General features: G+C 37.1%; 2 protein-coding genes across 5 annotated transcripts; both read left to right on the plus strand.

The window, feature by feature from the left end:
- Nucleotides 1–7,591: 7,591 nt before the first annotated feature.
- Nucleotides 7,592–11,655, plus strand: LOC116181589 (inter-alpha-trypsin inhibitor heavy chain H4-like). Of its 4 annotated transcripts, none has more exons than XM_031501962.1 (10): nt 7,592–7,751; nt 7,970–8,132; nt 8,185–8,436; nt 8,487–9,257; nt 9,311–9,556; nt 9,603–10,200; nt 10,243–10,431; nt 11,176–11,277; nt 11,330–11,489; nt 11,546–11,655. In XM_031501962.1, the coding sequence occupies exons 2-10, from the start codon at nt 8,031–8,033 to the stop codon at nt 11,571–11,573; spliced, it is 2,448 nt and encodes an 815-aa protein (XP_031357822.1). In that variant the 5' UTR covers nt 7,592–7,751; nt 7,970–8,030; the 3' UTR covers nt 11,574–11,655. The 4 variants fall into 4 exon arrangements, with proteins under 4 accessions (XP_031357822.1, XP_031357823.1, XP_031357824.1 ...); XM_031501963.1 differs by having other exon boundaries at nt 8,030–8,132; XM_031501964.1 differs by lacking the exon at nt 7,592–7,751 and having other exon boundaries at nt 7,781–8,132; nt 10,243–10,425.
- Nucleotides 11,656–15,075: 3,420 nt separating this feature from the next.
- On the plus strand, nt 15,076–17,607 carry LOC116181588 (inter-alpha-trypsin inhibitor heavy chain H4-like; the record flags this gene model as incomplete). The annotated part of the gene is made up of 6 exons (XM_031501960.1): nt 15,076–15,352; nt 15,406–15,657; nt 15,709–16,479; nt 16,530–16,775; nt 16,828–17,434; nt 17,485–17,607. Coding segments are annotated over exons 1-6 (2,095 nt in total), but the record flags the coding sequence as incomplete, so codon positions are not given.
- Between the last annotated feature and the right edge of the window lie 5 nt (nt 17,608–17,612).

Here is a 17,612-nt window from a genome sequence, read left to right on the forward strand (position 1 = left end):
ATAAACACATAATTCATTGATTGACAATGATAAAAATTTATTCCGAAACATTATGAAGTAAAAATCCCGTAAGAAAGGAAAGATTACAAAGCTTGTTTGGAAATTCGACAAATTAAATAATAAACTCTTTAAATTTCATACAGTTTTTTCCTCTTTTAATAATCCTAAAACTACACTCACAAACGCTGACAGCTTCTGAACTTCGCTTTTCCTTAACACACAATACTTGCTGAATAAATGACATTACTTTGGAAAATGAAATGAGGAATTGTTGGTGGTAACAGAACAGCACAGAAGGCTTCACCTGCTTGCTTTTTTAACTTGACAAACTTTTTATAAACCGACAAACCGCTTTAATTAACTTGCTTCTGCACAAAATTATTATAATAAAAATAAAGTACGTCCTCAACTAATCAAACCGTGTGGACAAACCGAATAAAGTAAATAGCGCATAAGCGTCTTCCAACCGTCGCGAACCAGCAAGTCTCGTTTTCCCGTTAATTAGTATTTAATGCAACGCCACTTCCACAATAAAATAATCTCCTTTCTCAGGATCTTTGAAAAACATCACGATACATAATTAAACTTAATAACGGTAGTTTCGACAGAACGCCGAAATAACGCACACATCATAAACATCAGCGAATAACTGCGATAAGAACCGGTGCGTTAATTAAATCTTGTCCGTTAACAAAACCTCTTATCGCAAACGACCGAATCTGGGTTCATTTTAACATTCAATTTCTCGTTTTACAATTAAATAAACAAATCTAAATAAACAATTTACAAAGCGATAGATTTTAAACAAAAAAATAATACGCAATTAAAAACAATTCTAAAAGGAAAAATAACACCGAGACGTATTCAAATGACACGAAATAACTAATTTTGTTTAAACGGCTAACCAGCCCCCTCTGACAATGAATACAAACATTTTAAGTAAAATTTAATTTCACTATAATTTTCCTAAATGAAAGATGACGGGAGATGGCATTTATATGAGCAGTTTGCAAGCTGGTTTTGGTTTTCAGGAAACTGATCGGTTTCTTGGATTGGCTTAGTCCAGGGGAAGATTCCCATAGATGTTTCCATTTCTTTTCTAAGCTCCACAGTAGGGTTCCGGTCCAACTAGGGTATTTATTTATTTATTTATTATCCCCCTCTTGTTCTGGGCCCTCAACAGGCTTGCGCCCAATTACAGAGTGATGCACTAAATATTTTTTAGGGGTGCCTCTGCAGAAAGTCTTAAGTTATTCTATGCTACTCCGGTTTTTACCTTACGAACTAGGAAAACTGCAGGAAAACCTAATTCGGAGTAGCCGGCAGAATGCTCGAAACTGGTCTAAGGAAATTCTCATCTCTGTCACAGATGAAAAATTCTTACCACCCTCCCCTAATGGCTTTGCGCCCACACTAACGTAACACGATTACGCCTGGGTTCCACTTTTGTGTGGCGTTCCATAAGCAGCTTGGAGATCAGGGAGAACTGCTAGAGCCTTAAGAGCTGCCTGAGTGTTCGAGTAGATGTAATTGCGTGCACTTAGTAGCCCTTTGGCTGTAGGGGTGTTTCCTAAGACCCTTGAGCGAGCGTAATTCGGCTCTCCTAGGCCTATTTCCATTCCTTTCTTCGACTTGGAGTCATCTGTGCAGTCATGTAGTCTGAAATCCTGTGTATGTACTCAGGCATGTTTAGTTGTTATACTACTCCTTACACCTTTTTGTGTATTCCTCCCACGTCACTTCGGAGCAATCGAATTGCTCCTCTCACTGCTTCTTCACCACTGTGAAAAGGCAGAATCGCAGAAAGCCCAGCAAGATCTTCATGGTAGCTGTGGGTGTAGTACTCATTGTTCCAGTAATACTCAGACAGACCATTCGCTTACCTAGCTCATTATTCCACCAGGCAGCGTTGCTATTCGGAGGAGAGAGGGGCATCAGAGTATAACAGAGGTAAATCCCGAAAAAATGTGGTTATTTCTAATTTGTAGAGGGTGACATTTGTGTACACTTGATTGTAGACTCTTTCAATCAAAGATTCGAAGATATTTAATGCACTATACAAAACCGACTTTCTCTTGAAAATTTAGAAATTCCAGGGGGTATATTTTCATGCTCAGTTAGGGGATTCAAGGTCGAGTATCTTGAGTGAAGGAGACGTTACTTGGTCTTGTAAGCCGGATTTTCAGGAGCTAATTTATTACTGAGCCGAACACTTCGAGGGCGAAAATTCAAACGACGCATTTTCCGTGAGTGAATCATTTCATGTCCTACTTGTTAAATTTTAAGCCAGTGCAGGTGGAATTGCTTAACATTCATAAACTGCACTTTCAATTTTACATAAATCCTCCAAAGATTACGATCTATTCACACTTTGCCCATTTGGGGTGAATTATGCACAGTCGGGAGCGATCATCTTTTAAATGAAGATAAAAATCTTTTCCGCGGCGCGCGATTTGTGAACAGCTTTCATTATAACAAAAAGCCTTAAAGGGCGACTTGCGGAATATCAAGTGCTCGAATCTGTACGTGTTGTGCACTTTTAAATTATCGAACGATTACGTGTTGATCGCGACTACCTTGCAATTATCTATTCGTGCAATCCGGGATATATTTATAAAGCCGTTGTGGCGTGTTTAAGCCCGAGAACTGATTAAATCTATGGAAATGAAATTTTCCGAACAAAAGAAAATTCAGGTTTTCTAAAGTAGGTCAGTAATTTCCTTTTGTTTTGAAATTGCAATAAAATCTCGGAAATATCTTCAAAATAGGTTTAAAGCGCATCGCGCGTAATAAACAGGAATACAATTCCACCGTTCGGTTATATAAAACCGGGAGCAGTCTTCATCCCATTCGGTCAATACGTCGTCGCACGTTACATTTCGTTTTTATCGTTAACCTTTTCCACTCGCGTTTTTAAGCAAAATTTTAAAGGTTAAAGTAATTTATGCTTTAGATGTTTTAAATTTCGTTTCATGTCCCATTTAACCGTTTTAAGCGCTTTCTTCCAAAGAATATTTTTGTGTAATTAATTCGCAAGGGCGTGGAACTTTTTCGATTTTAAAAATCGAGGGCGCATTTCTATATTTTCAACTTCCCTTGCTCATAGCCATCTCGTTTAATTTTTTTCCAATATCTATATCAATATCAATTTAGAGAAAATCTCATACTTTACATACCCTTCGTCGCGTTTCTCCCGAATACCATACAGAATTTTCACTACTAAATTCTAATCCCTTTTTAATCTTATTTATTAAATGATTAGGAAAAAATGTCGCACCTCTGCATTTATGAGAAGGTTTTAGGAAGCACACACAGATTAAGATAAGAAATTTTGCGTTTCATAACTAATTAATTACAATTTATCTTCGAATTAAGATGAAAATCTCTTACATAACAAAATAAACGCTAATCTTAGGGTTTACATTAATTGAGAAAACCTAAAGGTGCATTGTGATCGAATTTGAAGGATCCACTCAGAGAACTTAATGTAGCAATCTGAACTTACATTTTATAGGTAACTCTTAAAACCTTGATTAATTGCCGTATCTTTGGAAAGTCCCGACATCAAGTTTCACAAGAATTAAAATTAATGAACCTCTTTTTCTTAGGTGCATATTGGCAAATATTTAAATTTTGAAAGTCTGTATGGGCGTGTACTAATTAATAACACTCAACCATAAGAACAAAAACGTTTTGATTGCAAGAGGTTACCAAAATTGCTGCTTGTTATTCTATCGCCTAGGTGATGCTCACAGGAATGGCTTTGCCTGATTTTTGGGTTGGTATGACGCCTTAGCTAATACTAAGCGATCTGGGGCAAGACTCGGGATTTTATTACGTGGCAAATTGACTCGACGTACTTCTAAGCAAAACATTTGACGAAAACTTCAAAATTTAGTCGGCTATTTTTATGCACTTGGGATATTACTGTTGAAAAATGTAACGATTCGATTACGGCTACCCCACGCCTCTACCACAGAACCTCTACTAAGCCAAATTATGGAGATATAGCGCCTATGTTTGGTACTGGGTCAACAAAACAAATCATCTTCAACCACCTATTAGAGAAGCCCAATTAGTGGGTTCACTGTCTCCTCATTCACGAGTCCACACGATAAATCAACTTAGGAACTACCAAGGACGAAGAAGTTCTGAGTCTCTCAACACCCTTTATGATGAATAGGTTTAAGGTTTTGAATTTTTATTAGGTTGGTAGGTTTTTGAGTAGGTTTAGGATTTTGCTTGCTTTAGAATTTTAGATTTTTTGATGGGGACCAAATTCTTAATTTTGGAAGAGCCCCCGTTTCTTTTTTTGTTGTTAATCGAATCACATCAGGTTTTCTTTGCTTTTAAAAACAGAAGGGGGTACTGTAGCGGTAGCTCTTAATTTGCATTTAAATTTATTTCGAAATTTCGTTAAAGGATTTTCTCCGTAATTTGGTGCTCCTTGAGTTTTGGAGGTACTCACATTTTTAGAATGAAACTTCACGTCTAAGATCGGTGCTCTACAATTGGATTTCTTTTGTACCTCTGACGCTGTGAAAATGAAAATCCTCTCCAGCCTCGAACTTTTGCATATATTAGCTATTTTTTCCTTCTAGCGGAATGCAATTTGATGGTACGAGCTTGGCCTAGTGGGTAGATACTCGCTAACGGGTACTGTATCCAAATGCGGAATCCGGCACTAAAGTGGCTAGGCTTGGTAAAGCGGCATAAGAAAAATTTTGAGATAATTTCGCAATTACCTTTCTTAAATGACTCCATTTTTTTTACATTTTTAATAGACTTGACGAACAGAATTTAGGATTTTTAGACAACATTAAGAGGTTTTTCAGAGGCTATTCAAGGATACTTTAGACTCCTCTGCGATTTTTCACATTTTGTGCAGATTAGTCAGGACTTTTATTGATTCATGGCAGATTATTGCGCTACTCAAAGGTTAACTTTACAGGTTTTTCAGAGACAAATCATCCTAAATTATTCTCGAGATTCTTCCAGATCGTTTTAACCTTTTAGAGATAATATGAAAGACTTAGAAATTTAGAGCAAACAATGTGAAGGAAATACTAGGAAATTTATTATATTATAATCTTTGAGTTCTTTTTAGGGATTATATTATAGTGGTGAGTGGTCTCTTAATCTTTAGAAAGAATGCACCTTGGCTTACTAATGAGTGTGGTCTAGTGGATTAGAAGCCCGGCAACAAGTAAAAGGGGCCGCAGTTTCGAATCCGGGTTCTGACAGCAGCGTCGGTCTCTGCTTGTAGATATTTAGGTACACCATAAACTTGTAGCAGATGGTATAGAAAATACCATAGAATCGCTAAAGAATCTACAGAAAATCCCCATGAAACATCTTCCAGACATCTCAACAATTTTTAAAGGACTTTTAAGGATCACGGACGGATATCTGAACAGTCTCTGAAATTTCTGTAAAAAGTAGTAGTATTAGTGACGAATTTAAGTCATTGGGGATAAATGGTGAACAAACTTCTCTCGTTTTATATCGATTGGAACTGTTTGAAATTATGGATTCTACAGGCCACATTCTATAAGAAAATTTTTTTTCCGGGGCGATCTAAGACAATTTTTTTTCGGGGCTCTAAAAAAAAGCAGTGCATAACCTTCTTTTTTTACCAAAAATCGACTGCACCAAAATTTCTCGGGAAAACATCTTTTCTTATTAATTTTGGTGCGTAGAATCCAAAACAATTCGTACTTTTTCGATCAGACTTCTCAATCAAAAGTTATAGACTAGAAACCATTTTCGAAAGAAAATTCAAAGGGCTGTAACTTTTGAACTAGTAGCCCAATCTTGGAACTGTTTGAAATTATGGATTCTACAGGCCACATTCTATAAGAAAAATTTTTTTCCGGGTCGATCTGAGACAATTTTTTCTTCGGGGCTCAAAAAAAGGCAGTGTATAACCTTCCTTTTTTACCAAAAATCGACTGCACCAAAATTCCTCGGGAAAACACTTTTTCTTATTAATTTTGGTGCGTAGAATCCAAAACAATTCGTACTTTTTCGATCAGACTTCTCAATCAAAAGTTATAGACTACTTAGAAACCAATTTCGAAAGAAAATTCAAAGGGCTGTAACTTTTGAACTAGTAGTCCAATCCACTGATCGCGACGCTACCCAAGACAAATGTAACGGACAGTTACAAACTATCGATGATTTGCCGTGTATATTCTTCTTCTGCTTTGTTTCTCAGCGTCGATGTCGGTGTATTTCGGAACTTACCTTAATTATACTTTTAAACTTCCAGCTAGCTCAGGTAAATAAATGGGTAAATAATAGGGAATAATTAGTTAAATTTGGTCTTCACAGATACTTCATTAATTTCTACAGATAATAATCAAAATTTGGGCAAGATTTTACTACCGAAATTGATACTATAATATATCTGGAGGAATTACGCAATTTTCATAATTCGGTGTACGTTTGAATTTCAGAACATTTTGTTCCTGTTAGTAAAGCTTAATCTTGGTAATAATTACGACTGTAAAATTACATGAATTTTAATGCATTTATTTTACTTAAAAACACAAATAAAGCCATAAATTACAGTTACGCTGAACCTAAAAAAAACCTAAACCTAAACTATCTAAACAATTCTAAATTTTTAAAATACGCGTTAAAAACATGCGCTTACAATGCGAGTTCCACAACGACTTAATTCGCATGGATAAAATTACCATCTCATTTACATCTTTCTTCGGCCAAAGTACATCCCGTCTATTCTAAATTTAAAATTACAACAAATGATACGTTTACAAAACCTAATATACATTATATATAGTTAATTAAAAAATTTTATTCCTTCACGCCAAAAAACATTACTTATGTGCAATGAAAATATTTTCACCCATTACACAAACCACCCTCTAGTCGTTAGAAAAGGTTACAAGGTTTTCATGTGTGATCTTTAATGAAAATGAAGCTGGCCAACACCACTTTTGAACCTTTATAATTCAAAATGGAGCTCACCAACCCCGTTTTGGAAATTCTGTTACGCTGAATAGACAAAGTTCTGACGGTGAGTAAGTTTATTAACATAAAGGTAAAGTACATATTAAATCACAACTTATAACGTAGCATGTACCTAACAAATTTATTTTTATTGTTTTAGAGTCATCCTACTTCTCTGTGGAAAGTTGCTACGGAAACCATATATCCATAGCAACCTGGAAAACAAGGCAGTTGTGAATTCAATTAATTATACGTGCGCGCCAAAGCGCTAATTGCTTTTGAGGACGTGCTGTTTACCCCTTCAGTGGTGTCAAGTTAGCAAATGGAGGTTGGCATTGAGGTTGATTTTTTTAATTTTTTTATTTCATAGCCATACCTATTGACCCGATTCAGTTAGCAATATCAATTCTAATATAATAAGTGTAGCCAATTAGCCTGAGCACGAAGATTTGCATTTCTTCAAAACCTCTTCCAAAATTTCAGTCGCTTTCAGTAAATGAATACCCCCGCAAATATGTTTGTAAATAACTTTTATTATTGAACAAATTATCGTATTGCGTCACAGCGCCTTTTTTTGGAAACTTCAATCATTTCATTAGTATTAACCTACGATAATTTTAGACCGATAAAAGGTCACACAGTACCACGAAAATCAAATGCATAGATACAAGATTTCTCATTAACCTAGTTGCGTACTTTATATGTCGGTATGGTGGGGAAATTATAATAAATAAGGCTTTGTTATATATAAAATACAAAGTTGTGAAAACTAAGAGGTAAGCGCATGTAATTGTAGGTCTTAAACTTTCCAATAGACACTCAATAGCCATTCGGCTTTGTCGATGTTAGCAAATGCTTCAACTACCCCACTCCACTTTATGCCCATATGCATCTTCAGCCGTTTGGTTCATAATTTCAAAAACCTTAAGACGTTTTTAAAAAAAAAGTTTGACTTGGTATAATTAGATATTCACCTCCAAAAAAATAACCGTAGTAAATCGGAAAACTCTTACTTCCATTGGTTTTCTGACGTTGGTTTATCTCCCCATATCAGGATGGAGCCTCCCACAGCAAAAGCGTTTTTGATTTTGGTGGCATATTTAGCTGCCGCAGTAAATGGAGCCTTGGTTGTGAGTACTGAAAAACACGATAAAGAGGTAAGCAAACGAAAGGATCTCGGTATGAAACATACATAGCAACGAATTTTAGGGCAAAGGCACCCCAACCACCTCCATTCCAGAGATATACCAAATGCGAATCACGTCTAATATTCGCAACCGTTTTGCTCACACAACAGTTACAAGTAGAGTTAGAAATTCCGTCGATAAACCTCAGGAGGCGGTATTTTCCGTTGTGCTGCCGGAAGCTGCGTACATTTCGGGATTTGTTATGGAAATCGATGGCAAAAATTACACGGCGTATGTTAAAGAGAAGGAGGAAGCTAAGCGCGTCTATGAACAGGTAAATCTTCCAACATGGTAGCGTTTTTTTAACAAAAGTATTCCACTTAGGCAGTAGCAAGCGGAGCAGGTGCAGCACATGTGGCGGTGAGTGCACGTGATTCGAACAGGTTCGTGGTATCTGTAAATATCGAGCCGGAGTCGAAAGCCGTCTTTTACTTGACATACGAACAGCTTTTGGGTCGAAAAGACAGCCGTTACGAGCAGATTATTAACATCCATCCTGGTCAAGCTGTCAAAGATCTTAGTGTTGAAGTCGTAATTGCTGAAAGCAGAAAAATAACAGACTTAAAAGCACCGCCTCTACGTTCCGGAAACGAAATTGGTACGGACAAACCGGAACTGGATCCCAGAGCAGACATAGAAATCGTCAATGATACCGCAGCCGTGGTGACGTTTAGTCCAAATGTGGAACGGCAAAAGGAGCTGGCGCATGTATTTGGAACGAAAGAGGAAGAAGGTCTGTCTGGGCAGTTTGTAGTGCAATACGACGTTGAAAGGGATCCGAGTGGAGGTGAAGTTCTGATTCAAGATGGATACTTTGTCCACTTTTTTGCACCTAAGGACTTGGAGCCTCTACCAAAACACGTAGTTTTTGTATTAGACACAAGTGGCAGCATGTGGGGTCAAAAGATACAGCAGCTCATTCAAGCGATGCATAGCATTGTCGATCAATTGCACGAAACTGACCTGATAAGTTTAGTAGAATTTAGCAGTAACACAAAGGTGTGGGATTTGAATAATCCAGAAAAAAGTACTTGGTACCCTCGTTCGCACAGAATGTATTACGATCATGATGTGAACACACTTGTGACGTTAGATGTAAACTTCTAGGATATGTTTAGTATCAATTATTATAGTATAATTAATTTCAGAATGCAACGTTCCCAGATGCCTTTCCGGTTAATGCCGAAATCATTAGTAAAGCAAAGTTAGCAGTTTCCAGTATGAACGCCGATGGCACTACGGCCATGTACGGTGGCCTACAAGTTGCTTTACGGTTAGTGGAATTGGAGAGAAAGAGGCAAGACGAAGCTAACGATGTCAAACGTCAACCAATAATAATATTTTTGACCGATGGAGAACCTACAGATGCCAGCCCGAACGATTTAACTACCAAGGTATCATAATTCTAAGCAGAAACCATTAAAACTGTGGTTTTTGTAGATCACCGAATTTAACTCGGAAGCTAGAAGGGCGCCGATTTTCGCTTTATCCTTTGGTGACGGTGCAGATAGGGAGTTTTTACAAAAATTATCCTCTCGCAATTCAGGATTTTCAAAACGCATTTACGAAGCCGGCGACGCCTCTTTACAGCTTGAAGATTTTTACAGATTAGTTTCGTCTCCATTGTTATCCAACGTCAAATTCAAATATGAGTCCACCACAGCAACAAACGTTACCAAAACTGTATTCCCAATATACTTTGGGGGTTCAGAAATTGTAGTTGCAGGTATCTGTACTGCCCGATTCCCGATGCCGACTATTGAAGGCTTGGGGATACGGGGGCCAATCACTCTCAAACCCATTGTAACTACAACGACGACGTCTTACATGGAACGAATTTGGGCGTATTTGAGCATCAGGCAATTACTGGAGAAGAAAGAAGCTACAGAAGGAGATGAAAATCAATTGAAAATGGAGGCGTTAGATTTGGCACTGAAATACAACTTTGTGACACCGGTCAGCTCGTTAGTTGTCGTAAAACCGAATGACACCCAAGCTGTAGACGCGGAGGAAGCTAAACGCCGGCCAACGTTCTCAGGTGAGTCTTATACTTCTCTTTTTTGCTTAACATTTCTAGTAGGTTTTGGAGGCACTGCGCATTACGGTATGCAAGCAGGAGTACCAATAGGACTACCTGGTCTACCAGGCATAGCAGGACCACCAGGTTTTGGTTCTCATTATGGGATGTCAGCAGGACGGCCAGGACCACCCGGCTATCGTCACGACACGCTGCCACTTGCACTTCCTGAACCAATTTCAATTGGTCCGTGTAAGAAACATTTTTCTTTCATTGTTCACAAAGAATTTATTAACAGTTCACTCCCACAGCCAGAGCTAGGAAGTAATCGATTACAATTGTAATTAATTACAGTATTTAATTACTTTCTGTGTAATCCGTAATCAGTAACTAAGTACCTACTGTAATTAGTATTGTAATTTAATTGCTTTTCTCAATAGTACCTAATCGTAATTAGTAATCATATGGCAATCATATGAATACAAAAGTAATCACGAATACTAAGGTAACAATGATTACAATGGAGCAATTTGGTTATCTACCTCTGCGTTTGTTGTACTTATTTGTTTTGATTCTATTGGTGGATGAACTACTTTGCAATTTCGCCCATCTTTAGTAAAAATTCGGTGAAGCATGTATACCTACATATTATATTCCAAATTGTACTTCCAAGTGCTCGGTTACTATAGATCTTTAACTTGCTTATGGAATATCTGGTTTTATCGAAACATCTTTAAAATAACAATGCAATCCAACGAACTTTAAACAATATGGATACGTGTAAGATCTACCTAAATTAAAAAATAAAAGTCATTGTACTTACAATGCTAAAGTAAACGATTACAATTGTAATCAGTAATTGAATACCAATTTTCTGAAGTACCTAATCAATTACTGTAATTAAATGTATAAAATGTATAAATGTATTCGATTACTTTTTTTGAGTAATCATCCCAGCTGTGCACACAGCACATCTAATATTAACAGAATCTTTAGCTCCCTCCCTGGATCCCTCCGAGGTGCTGTTAAGCAGTCTGCTACAAACTTTCTCCTGGCTGGCCAACATTCTTCAGGACGGGATGGTAAAGACACCTATAGGTTAGTAGCTCATTAATCAGTTAAACACAAATTTACTAATCTTCAAATTTAGGGTCGTACAAGTTGGGACTCAATGAAACCATTCCCTATGTAGCATGTCCAAAAGCAACCAATAACCAACCTGGACAGTGCAAGTTACTTCACAATTGCCATCAAGCAGTACTTCCAACGGTGACTGATTTCTATGATCACTTCTGTGTCTTGAAAAACGAGTACGAGTTCATAATATCCAATATTATCCAGTTTTGCTAATTCGTCTTTATTTCAGGTTTGCTGGTGTTTGCTGCCCCACGTAAAGTGTTCGGCATGTTTCCTGAAGAAAAAAAAATATAAGCTCTACTGTTTTATATATTTTTTATTCATTAAAGTTTAAATCTATTTAACGGTTTTAATTGGCGTTATGAAAGAAACGTCTTTCAATCTCTTCGATACCTCATTGATAAAGTTGTTGATTGTAGAGATGTGGTTGCGTAGTTTTTAAAATACATTTTCTCTGGCAAAGTTTGAAGATCTTTTGTTGGTAAAAATAATGTGATAAATTGAGGACTTTATTTTTTAATGCTAGTGCGAGATTTATTTTCGTACTTATAAATGAAAATAGTCATTATTAAACGGGCCAGGAGTTGGTGTAGAACTGAAAAGAACCGGAACCGATTGCATTTATCAACGGGAACCGATACCGGTACCGTTATTAATGCCAAAGGACCGGTATTTTACGGTTCTCCTTCGTCCTCTCTGTCTCTCTCTTGCAGGTTTAACACAACATTGGATCAATCAAAATTCTCGCTTTTATTGAGAGCGAGTGCCATTTCAAAATTTTGCCGTAAGGGTTGATCTCGTAAACCGGATAGAGAGGAGAAATGAAGTAGGATTTTTAAAATATATAGCTCATGATTGATTGTTTCTAGAATATAATGAAAGAGTAGTTTACAATTAGCTCGCGAATTCCCTTGGGGGTGAATGACGTAACGTACATTTAATTACCCGATTCATGTATGTACGAATTTATAACGGTTCTTAAATAGATTGATTTAGAACAATTAATTTATTATTTATCACTTGTAGGTACTCAATTTTATAACACAGGCACAAATTTCGCTATTTATCACTCTCGGCATCGAGTTTGGAACTTAATTCTACCAAACACCATTAAATTCGCTTATATAGGAAAAGAAAAGCTTCTAGAGCATTATAGAGTCAGATCTAGAAAATCTGTTTTTATTTATAATTGAACCAGCTAATATTGATTAGGTGTTATTTATGTCTACAAAATTAATTGCAGTGAACTTCTTATCGGCTTGACAAGAAAATAAACGCGGCACTATATATGGCTCCAGTCTGGCATTTACTTTGCTCAAATGTAATTTTCCACATCCTCGGTTAACTGAAAAATGTTCCCATATACCTACTTCAATATTCAATAAAATGAAATAGAAGCTCACATCAAAATAATCCTCGCAACAATACACAGTAGGTACCTACTTATACTATTTCGAAACTTTCGCAAACCGCAAACCATTTATGAACAATCTTTTGGAACCAAATCTCGAGGTCGCCGGATTCAACTTCGACACTCTGCATCGAACGGTCTCGACGAGCATCTCGACGGCAACGCTTTCCAGAAGTCATTTTTCCAAAATCGATGCTTAGAGAACGTCTCATAAAAATTTCATCAAAATCGGTGCATTTTTAAAGAAATAAAAATAAAAATCCAGAACTTGCCTGAGTTTAGAGTGCAGCTGAAGTCACAACGCTAGCCTAGTCCCGAGGTAGCCTCTTTCAAATCTTCTAATCACGAAATGATTTTGCCCATTACTCCGCTAATTAATTTTTCCAATTTTTTTACTTGTGCCACGTGTTAGTGAGTAATTAAGCCTTCCGAATTATAAGTAAAACAGAAGTATGAGACCTCCCTATTGCTGAAGCCAATCAAAACAATTTTAACAAGGGATTCCAAAAGTGATATTTTTGTACTCGGTTCAAGTTAAAGTATTACAAAGCATAAATCTTTATGCAATAGTAAAAATATTTGATCCCTTTGTGTAATAAGTATGCACTGATGTTAATATTACGGCAATGGTATACCTCCAAAATGGGCGTTAGAGGTATCAGATAGTAAATAAAACACACACTGTAAGAATTCTTACACAAAAATGCAATATTCATTGTTTCCAGCAAATACCTTCGATTATACTGTATGATTGATTGATTGATTGATTGATTTATTGTGCTGAGAGACCGTACAGTCTTTACACTTGTCAGGGTTTGTATATAAATTTAACATAAATAATATACGACACTATACCTACATATAAGAGACAAACAAGACACAATTGCAGGATTAAAATGACACGATTATAAAAAAAAAACAAAATGTAAAATTTAAGAGATGTATGATGAAGTAAGTGCTACCAGTTTGTCTAAAATGAAGGTATAAAAAATGAACGATGGAAAAACACGGTAAAGTGTCTTGAATGGGTCCAAATTTCGCTCCATTTTTATGTAATCTTATTCGGATGGACCAGCGTCGCCTCCTGAATACGTTGAAATAAAATACGTGTCGTGTCTATTTCACATTCACGTTAATTTTAGTACTAGAAAATACGTGTAGGTACTGATTATATGGTGATAGGAGGTGTATACATTTCAAACAATAGGTCAAACCGTTCCCAATAAACGCAAAAAATGATTCTAGTTTTAACAGATGAATAGGTACACGAATCTTTGTTTTAGTTGCCTTAAAAATGTTCCATTTGGTTGATCTAAACATTTTTGAATCTTCTATACTGTTCATTCCTTCATTTTCAAATGTTAGAAGACTGTATCTGTTAACAGCAACTAATTCTAATCGAGTAGAAGTATCTATTCACTAGCAAATTCATTAGATCCGTTTGTTGCAATCATATTGAACAAATTAAACTAGCGCAGCATTACAATTTTTGAAAAAAATATGCAGTTGTGAACTTTAATGTTCTTCTGTACACAAAGCATTTAAAAAAATACATTACACATTACACTGAAATCACCCAAACAAAATTGTTATTATTGGGAATTCCAGAACATTGATTCGGTATCATTTATGTCTCCAAAATTAGCACAAAATAGGTATGAATGAATTTGTTGCTACTGCTAAATGACACAAAAAATTGTCTTCAAAACTCATATTTAAGCATAGTGTAAAGAAACAGAATGCATTGTGTTATAGTTCACTAAGCATCGATAAGAATGAATGTTGACATTTTGCATACCTCGCAGTTACATAATCCCCATAGACAATAAAAAGGTAATTTGTCTATGAAAAATTCCCAAATGCGAGGTATACATCATTCTGGACGTTAAGAGATGGAGAATTTTCAGAGTCCAGGAAAATGAACCTTGTTCAAAAAGTATGTATTATAAAAGATGCTAATTTTATCGTAAAGCATTGATCCGAAGGGAAAACCAGAATACAAGAACCTAAGTAGTAAGTACGCACGGTTTCCAAAATTTACTGAAAAGTACGTAAACGTTAAGCAAAAATTCATTAATTCGTACTAATTATATTATCAATATCAAACATGTGTCGTCTTCTATAAACAGTTTTATAAATAAACTGACTGGTATAGATAAGTCGCTTTTCAATAACATTCACTGTAGGTTTGGCTAAATTTATTTCATTCCAAGATTTTGTTGGGTAATTACATTTAAATTGATAACCGATTACACTATTCATTTCTTGTAATCAAGCTTGCGTGCATACTTTTAGTAATTATGGTGGGATAATTAGAATATAAATTAAACCTTCCTTAAATGAAGTTTATACTCAGTTAGTTGTTTCACTGTGAAAATTAAGATTCTTCGGCAACGGTAAGACCTTTTACAGTTAGACTCATTCCATACCATCGTCACTTGGGATAGTTTACTTGTGTTTGAAATAGTATAGCTTTAAGTGATATACCTTTTTTTTAAGAATCATTTTTAAGATCATCCAAAAGCCAGAATGCTGCTTATCGCGACAATATGGTTGTGTGCCATGGTGTCACACATTAATGGAGCTCTAGTTGTGAGTTCTTCTTATGAGGGTGGTGATAAAGAGGTATTTATTTCTTCGTCTTTGGCTCGGCGCATAGTTGTACGGTACTTTCCTAGGGCAAAAATACTCCGAATACGACCGTCCCCGAGATCTATCAAATGCGCATCACATCTAGTATCCGCAATCGCTTCGCCCATACAACTATCGTAAGCAGAGTTAGAAATTCGGCAGACAATCCTCAGGAGGCCGTCTTCTCAGTAATCCTACCAGAAACCGCCTTCATTTCCGGTTTTATTATGGAAATTGATGGAAAAAATTATACAGCTTACGTTAAGGAGAAAGAGGAGGCTAAGCGCGTTTATGACCAGGTAAGAGGAACATTCGTATCAGTGACATTTTTGTAAATAAACGCAATTTAGGCGGTAGCGAGTGGTATGGGTGCGGCCCATGTGGCAGTCAGCGCGCGTGATTCCAATCGATTCGTGGTATCCGTAAATATCCAACCAGAGTCAAAGGCAGTCTTCTACTTGACATACGAGCAGCTTTTGGATCGTAAAGACAGTCACTACGAGCAGGTTATTAATATCCATCCGGGCCAGCCCGTTAAAGATCTTAGTGTCGAAGTTGTAATTGCGGAAAGTAGGAAAATTACCGACTTAAAGGCGCCACCTCTACGTTCAGGAAACGAAATCGGGACCGACAAGCCAGAACTCGATCCAAGAGCCGATATAGAAATATTCAATGATACCGCGGCAGTTGTCAAGTTTAGTCCAAATGTCGAACGGCAAAAGGAGTTCGCACGTGTACTCGGAACGAAAGAAGAGAACGGTCTTTCTGGACAATTTGTAGTGCAGTACGATGTTGAGCGAGATCCGAGTGGTGGAGAGGTTCTGATTGAAGATGGATACTTTGTACATTTCTTCGCCCCGAAAGAATTAGACCCTCTACCGAAGCATGTAGTTTTTGTGCTAGACACCAGTGGTAGCATGTGGGGGCAAAAGATACAGCAACTTATTCAAGCGATGAACAGCATTGTCGATCAACTGAACGAAAGTGACTTGATCAGTTTAGTGGAATTTAACAGCAACACAAAGGTGTGGGACCTGGATAATCCAGAAAAAAGCACGTGGTATCCACGTGCAAACAGTCGATATTATGAACACATTGGACAAACATCGGTACCGTTAGAGGTGAGTCTAATTGTTATGCTTTGTAGAAACTCATATTGAATCGTTTTCAGAATGCTTCATTTCCAAGTGCTTTCCCAGCAAATTCAGATGTAATCCGCAAGGCTAAAGCGGCAGTCTCCAAATTAGTTGCTCAAGGCTCAACGGCCATGTTTGGAGCTTTGCAAGTTGCCTTACGATTGGTCGAGTTGGAGAGAAATAGACAACGCGATTCTAACGACTTAAGACGTCAGCCAATAGTTATATTTTTAACCGATGGAGACCCCACAGATGCAACCACCGAAGATATCACTTCCAAGGTAAATGCAGATTATCCCTCAAAGCAAGTTCACTGAAATCGCCCTGTTGCAGATAAGCGAATTTAACTCTGAAGCAAAAAGAGCGCCAATTTTCTCGTTATCCTTCGGTAATGGCGCTGACAAGAACTTCTTGCAAAAGTTAGCCTCGCGGAACTTTGGATTTTCGAAACACATCTACGAAGCAGACGACGCCTCCCTACAACTTCAGGACTTCTACCAATTAGTTTCATCCCCATTATTGTCAGACGTTACCTTCAAATACGAATCGACCGTCGCCGCTAATATTACCAACACACAATTTCCCATACACTTTAAAGGGTCCGAAATTGTAGTTGCCGGTTATTGCGGTGCCAGATTTCCAACTCCAGTCATTGACGGTATTGGAAGACGAGGGCGAATTTCTCTTAAACCTGTCGTAACTACAACGACAACTTCAAATATGGAAAGAATTTGGGCATATCTGAGCATTAAACAATTACTCGAAAAGAAGGAGACGTCAGAAGGCGAGGAAAATCAACGGAAAAAGAAAGCTTTAGATTTAGCTCTCAAGTACAGCTTTGTTACACCGGTCAGTTCATTAGTGGTAGTCAAACCGAATGAAACCAATGCAGTGAATACCGAAGACGCCGAGCGTCAACCTGTTCCAACGCAAGGCCTAGGTACGTAGACGTTTCCTTGTACACATTCTTTTCAAGTAAGATTTGCTTAGGTTTACGAGGAATTTCAACGTTTGGAAGTACGGCATCAAGAATCTCCGGACCTCATTGGGGTCACGTTGCACAAAGTATGCATTATAACACAAATACTAGAGTTATCTTTACATTTTTAATTTCTTTT

The sequence above is a fragment of the Photinus pyralis genome, unplaced genomic scaffold (assembly GCF_008802855.1).
Source record: "Photinus pyralis isolate 1611_PpyrPB1 unplaced genomic scaffold, Ppyr1.3 Ppyr1.4_unclustered_Scaffold1158, whole genome shotgun sequence".
NCBI classification, from domain to species: Eukaryota; Metazoa; Arthropoda; class Insecta; order Coleoptera; family Lampyridae; genus Photinus; species Photinus pyralis.

What these genes read in the sequence shown, in the direction of transcription:
- LOC116181589 (XM_031501962.1), top strand. Translation starts at nt 8,031, where the DNA reads ATGGAGCCTCCCACAGCAAAAGCGTTTTTGATTTTGGTGGCATATTTA. An exon ending in CGAACGATTTAACTACCAAG is followed by an intron (nt 9,557 to 9,602) that starts GTATCATAATTC and finishes TGGTTTTTGTAG; the next exon opens with ATCACCGAATTTAACTCGGA. An exon ending in TTCTGTGTCTTGAAAAACGA is followed by an intron (nt 11,490 to 11,545) that starts GTACGAGTTCAT and finishes TCTTTATTTCAG; the next exon opens with GTTTGCTGGTGTTTGCTGCC.